General features: G+C 32.9%; 1 protein-coding gene across 1 annotated transcript; it reads left to right on the forward strand.

The window, feature by feature from the left end:
- Positions 1-1573: 1573 nt before the first annotated feature.
- On the forward strand, positions 1574-5196 carry LOC139865835 (probable fructokinase-7). The gene is made up of 8 exons (XM_071853942.1): positions 1574-1688; positions 1804-1849; positions 2782-2999; positions 3089-3301; positions 3463-3660; positions 3751-3891; positions 4019-4135; positions 4772-5196. The coding sequence occupies exons 2-8, from the start codon at positions 1828-1830 to the stop codon at positions 4904-4906; spliced, it is 1044 nt and encodes a 347-aa protein (XP_071710043.1). The 5' UTR covers positions 1574-1688; positions 1804-1827; the 3' UTR covers positions 4907-5196.
- Positions 5197-6740: the final 1544 nt, after the last annotated feature.

Raw genomic sequence — 6740 nt, forward strand, 5'->3', positions numbered from 1 at the left:
CAAGTTTTAGCAACTCCTTCGTTCGTTCCATTGGTGATGGAGCTACAACAGCCTTTTGGTCAGAATCCTGGTTAGTTGAGAAGCCTCTTAAGGAAAAATTCAAAAGACTATTTCACCTAGACGCTGCTCCAGAAGCTTTGGTCTGTGATAGAGTAGAATGGAAGGGAAACCGAAGCATTCCAAAATGGTGCTGGTCTCGTGATCCAAATGGAAGGGCGTTTGACGAACTAACTGAATTAAATGCTCTTTTGTCTTCTTACATTAAATCTGATTTGAACAGGACATCAGATACGTGGATATGGAAATATCCAGGTAATGGACGATTCACTACGAGGGAGCTCAATAAGCTTATCGATGAGAGCTTACACAACATTAGTGGTACTGCACAAACGGAAACTCTTAGAAACAACCCGGTACCTCTAAAAGTGGAGATTCTAATGTGGTGATTACTAAAACGTCGATTACCGGTTTACGTCGTGCTTGATAAACGCGAGATCGATCTACATACCATTAGATGTCCTATGTGCGATGATGATGTGGAAACTTTAGACCATGCGTTCATTTTTTGCAAAGCTACCAAGGACGTGTGGGATCGAGTCTACAAGTGGTGGGGATTTTTCGATGACAAACTTGAGTATCAATGAAGCTTTTCGGGGAAAAGGCTCTAGAGGAATGTCGGGTCTTGAATCTCTCATGTGGCAAGCGGTAGAATGGACGTGCGCATACTTATTATGGAAGAATCGGAACTCAAATTTTTTTTTTCCGAATAAGTCATGGAGTGGCCCGAACACGTTGATGGAAATACAACTTAAGTCTTTTGAATGGATCTCGGCCCGGTTAAAGAAGATCAAAATTGATTGGTTGTCGTGGTTGTCTAAACCTGGTACATGTTCTGTTAATACATAATATGGCCGATGCAGGTTGTCTACTCTTCAACCTTCTGTAAATCACAAGCCATAGTTGTTAGTTTATGCAAATGTTGTAGTCTTAGTTGCTTCATATTTGTGTCAGCCTCACTGTCGAGCTTGTTTGTATTCTGTAATGGGTGATGCTTTAAGTCGCCCAACTATTTCGTGCTTATAATAATATTGTCTTGCGTTTCGAAAAAAAAAATGTAATATAAATTAATTTTCAAATTATTAAATTATAAGTGGAGAAAAAAAAAAACAAATAGCCTGTATAAATAAAATTGTTCAAAATTAAAATAAATTAAATGGAAAAAATCAGAACTTCATAAAATAAATAAGGGTGATGATATGTACATAACTCATTTTTATTATGTACATAATCATCTGTTTTACAGTATTTTACTATATAATATTGTAAAACATGATAGTTGTAATGATTTATCTGTTTTACAGTATTTTACTATATAATATAATAGTGTAAAATATGATAGTTGTATGAAAAAAAAGAAGTAAAAAAAAAAAAAAAAGTTGTCTATATCTACATAATAAATAAACAATAGCCTATATAAACAACGGCTCTGCTTACAATGTGCTCTTAGATCACAACTGAAATCCAGCGGAGAAAATTTAGTCACATTCAATCAAAGATCATCATCATCATCATCATCATCTTTACACGCTCTACAAAATCCACAAAAAATAAGAAAATTAAAAATATTATTTTTCTTCATCTTTGCAATTCCCCTTCTCCAAGATTCCACCAAACCCTCACAATTTTTGGTACTTTTTTCCTCTTAATCCTTTTCAATTCAACAACATTTTTCATAGTCTACGTTATACAATATAAAGTTTTATTTTTTAATTTTAATTTGTATGTATTTTTTTGTATATGCAGGTATTGATTGCGATTCATACCCACATGGCAAATATTCCCATTTCAGGTTCTTTACCCTGTCTTTCTTAAATATGAATTTCTGGTTTTATTATTTTCCAATATGTGGGTATCCAAAATCTTGATTAATTATGAATTTTTAATTAATCTTTTTTTCCCTTTCTTTGGTTTTAATATTGTTTGAATGACGTTAAATTATTTAATCTTTAATTGTATTGATCTGTTCTTGGCCTGCTATAACTAGTATCTTGATAATAACTCATAAATTGGACCCTTCTTTAATGATGGATTGTTCTATTTATATTATTGTTTGTAATTCAATAAATTGATGATGATTGAAGTTTATTGATAGTTTCGTTATTATTAACGTTTATTCTGATATAGCTGGTTTGATTAGACAAATAGTTATAAGTTGTTGATGCATTGATGCTTGAAGTTTATTTTAATTATTTTCTTTTTTAGAGTAAATTAATCTTCAAGAAAGCCTGTCCCACAATGAGATTTGGGTCGTTAGTGTATTGGGATTGCTTAATCCCTGTTGATCTTGTATTTGAATATTTTCAATTTTCATGAATAATAGCCATGTGGGTAATTATTGAATTTGGCTACAAATGGAAGTTTGTAAGGGATTTGGGTGACCTGTTGATATGAGATCGGGTCAAATTGGTCATTTTTATATTGGCCAGGTTGACCCACAAAAGTTTTTGTCCAAAAAGTTTAAATCTTGTATAGACATTTCAGTATATGAAATATCGTAAGTTTCGTAACCAAAGCTATGCATATATTAGTTAATAAAAAGATGTATACTAATTAAGTCATACACAAGGTTAAATTAGACTTTGGACGTCTTTGACCCATTTGACCAATTTAACCAGTTTGACCCATTAGTAGTAAAATATGACCCATATTGATCCCTTCATAAGTAAATGAATTGAATTATTTTGCTAATGTTCTTACTGATACAAGTGGATGTTCATTTAGATGGTTTGAAAGAGGTGTCCTTGCATTCGAATGGAGGCCCAAAAACTATCGGTTCACTCGTTGTCTGTTTTGGCGAAATGTTGATCGATTTTGTGCCGACAGTTTCTGGAGTTTCACTTGCAGAAGCAACCGCCTTTCAAAAAGCTCCTGGCGGTGCTCCTGCTAATGTTGCAGTCGGCATTTCAAGATTAGGAGGTTCATCTGCCTTTATAGGCAAGGTATCATATCACATTATATAAACTAAAGATCCAAACTTTATTCACTATTTCAGTTTTGTTGTGTGATTTTGATATGGGTTTTTTGTTAGGTTGGTGATGATGAATTTGGGCACATGTTAGCTGATATATTAAAGAAAAACAAAGTCGACAACTCGGGCATGAGATTTGATCATAATGCAAGAACAGCACTAGCTTTTGTGACTCTCAGATCTGATGGAGAGCGCGAGTTTATGTTTTTTCGTAATCCGAGTGCAGATATGCTTTTTCAAGAATCTGAACTCGATAAGAGTCTTATTAAGAAGGTGCACATTTTTTCCCCTTTTATTAAGTGATTGACAAATTCTGGATATCATGTTATTAATACATCAAGTAGCCAAAATGTTGTAATAATCAATTTTGTGGAAGTCCAATAACCTAAAAGAAAAGAACAATAAAAAATAAATTAATTCATTTATTACTGCAGGCAAGTATATTCCATTATGGTTCGATTAGTTTAATAGAGGAGCCATGCAAATCAACACATCTAGCTGCAATGGCAGTAGCTAAGAATTCTGGTTGCATTCTCTCTTACGATGTGAACTTGCGATTGCCGTTATGGCCGTCAGAAGATGCGGCTCGAAATGGCATAATGAGCATATGGGATCAAGCTGATGTCATTAAGGTATAAATAACTGCTCAATTGATCGTAATTATTATATTTAATTATTATTTTGCCAACAAACTATGATTTAAATCATGAATGCATACACAGGTTAGCGAGGATGAGATTACGTTCTTGACCCGGGGTGACGATCCTTATGATGATAATGTGGTGCTAAATAAGCTTTTCCATCCCAATCTTAAGCTTCTGCTTGTTAGTGAAGGACCAGATGGTTGTAGATATTATACACAGGTAAAAAATAATTATTTTTTAATGTCATCATAATCTTTATGTATCTCAGTATTTGTGCATTATACAAGTAGGACCCACAAAGTGAAAAACTAAAACGACTAAGAACGAGTGATTACTTTTTGTGCAGAAATTTAAGGGTAGAGTTCCTGGTGTTAAAGTGAAGGCGATTGATACTACTGGCGCTGGTGACGCATTTGTTGGTGGAATTTTGAGCATCTTAGCTTCTGATACGAATCTGTATAAGGTATCATTTTTTTTGTTGTCCTAAATTATTGAGTATGTGTTTTGGTTTCCTCTGTTCTTCATTATGTGGACTAAAATTTTTTTCTTCTCAAACAAAATGAAAAAAGGAAGTACATAGTCAAATATGTATTTCAAACATATTGAGCAACTTAACTCTGGATATGATCTTTGCTAATTACAGGGGTCATTGCCTCAGTGGCATGTTTATGTTTAGGTTTCAATCAGGGCTATTTAGGGCTGGTGGGCCCAATTGTTTCTGGTTGTTAAATATGGGCCTAGAAAGGGTTGGTGGGGATAGTCTGCCCAGTCCATGAGGTCTAAATATTCCCCTGTTTCGGGCTGGTGTCCTTATATGCCTAACCGGTCCAAACTTGGGACCCGTCTTATAATATTTTATTCTGTATTTTTTTCCATGTTTTAACTATTTGTTTAAATAAATCCTTTTTATTATTGTATTCTGAAATTATTATCAGTTAATCTTTTAAGTTAAAGCAAGTTCTTCAGCAAATTTTCGACTCTTAACAATTTAGTCTTGGTAATGGGATTCTGATTTGTTAGTGTGATCAAATCATATATTTCAATGAGTTTAATCCTTTTATTTATATTTATGAATTCAAATTTTTGATGTTTAATTCAGGACGAGAGTAAACTAAGAGAAGCCCTTCTTTTTGCAAACGCGTGTGGGGCCATAACCGTAACCAAGAAAGGAGCGATTCCCGCAATGCCCACTAGAGATGAAGTCCACAAAATCTTGAAACGTGACAGCTGCTAAACCATTTGGTGTAATAAAACTATGATCCGTGCGACACTTTTTTCTTTGAGGAACATGTGGTAAAAATGTTATTTTGATCCAAACTCTTCAATGTACAAGTCCTATTCTGCATCAGATGTCTAATATAGTTTTTTTAGCTGTACACCCAAATGTGTTTTGGTGTTTTTATGACAATTTGTATTCTGTACCAGTATCAACACTGTTGGTAAGTAAAAAAAATGTCGTTTTCATGATATGTTTGGTCCATTTGTAGCGAACCTTTGACTGACGAAAAATGTTTGTAATAAGTATTCATTAGCTTCATGGCATAAATATGTGACTTTTTTTTTTTTTTTTTTTTTTTTTTTTTTTTTTTTTTTTTTACTGTCACACTAGTATTAAAACTGCATGCATGGTCTTGTCATTTACTTGTAAATATGGTGACCCACGTATATTTGAAGGTGTAATGTGGCATGTTTCATTTAGAAGGCCCCCCACAAGATGCCCAATTATATATTCATTGTGGTTTTTATGTATTTAAAAAATAAATGATTTTGATTTGAAAAAATTGGCGCCTGGAAACAGAGGATCTCAGTTGATGATCATGTATGTTCAACTTTGGTATCATATCATGTACGTATGAATCTTAGTCTATATGCAATCATCCAACTCTGTATTTGGAGCCTTTTTATTAAGTTTTATAAGTTCACTCTTTTTATTTGATGTTGCCTAATTATATGTGTTTGTTTAGTTATTTAGTCGATACTCAATACATTGTTTGAACTACACTTTGTATCCTTTTTTATTTCCCAAACGAGTTTACCGTATTTACTATTACTACTAATTACTACATTACTACATATATATGATATTACTAGTTTAATGACCCGTGAATTCGCGGATTTTGATGAAGAAATCTATATTATACCATTACTCATTTTAGTGATTAAATCTCTTAAAGTAAATATCAACAACTTTAGAATGAACAAAAGTAGCTTTATGGCAGGTAAAGTCATGAATTTACTTAAAAAACATAGATAAAATCCATTTTAAAAAAAGATCAATATGAAACATACATTATACATTAACATTATAATTCAAAATAAAAATTTTAAAAGAGACACGAGAACATAAATAAACTGAAAATAAGGTCTATATGATCAAAAATATAATATATGTCTTGCGTCTCTTGCGTCATAGACTCATATCCATCACTAAATAAACTTCTATCACCTTCGTCCATGGGTAATGTTCCAACATGCGCCAATGCATTCCAAAATACGCCAATGCATTCCAATATCTAGTTGAAGGATTGACCAAAGAGTATCTTAAGTAGCACTTGGTATTATTCATGCAACTGATATGCATGCACCAAAACATGAATTTGCAAATCGATCAATGTAGCAACGTCATCATTTCAATCTCTAGGTGCATCTCCAAAATCATCCACCTGTATTTTTTACCAGTACCATTATCCATAATCTAATTTAATCTTAATTTTATCATATAACATAATTATCAATCAAGTATATCCTATTTGCTCACTGCTTTACCCATTTGGACCCATCAGATTACTATATACACTGCCATTGAATCTTTCACCCATTAATCCCAATTCAAGCTGACCTTGCTTTCACCTCAGTATCCAACTCCCTTCAACCAATTGACTACCTTAGACCAAACAACCATGATTTCGTTTCATAAAAATAGACATGACCTTATCAAACCACGGACATAAATATCTCCTTCACTATATACGATCAAAGTAAAAATGAAAAAAATAACAAAACGTAAAATGAACAAATGGATCATATAACTCATTTGTAGACGAACAAATAGATTTGATTTTTGATCT

This window comes from Rutidosis leptorrhynchoides, chromosome 9, assembly GCF_046630445.1.
Source record: "Rutidosis leptorrhynchoides isolate AG116_Rl617_1_P2 chromosome 9, CSIRO_AGI_Rlap_v1, whole genome shotgun sequence".
Taxonomy (NCBI): domain Eukaryota; kingdom Viridiplantae; phylum Streptophyta; class Magnoliopsida; order Asterales; family Asteraceae; genus Rutidosis; species Rutidosis leptorrhynchoides.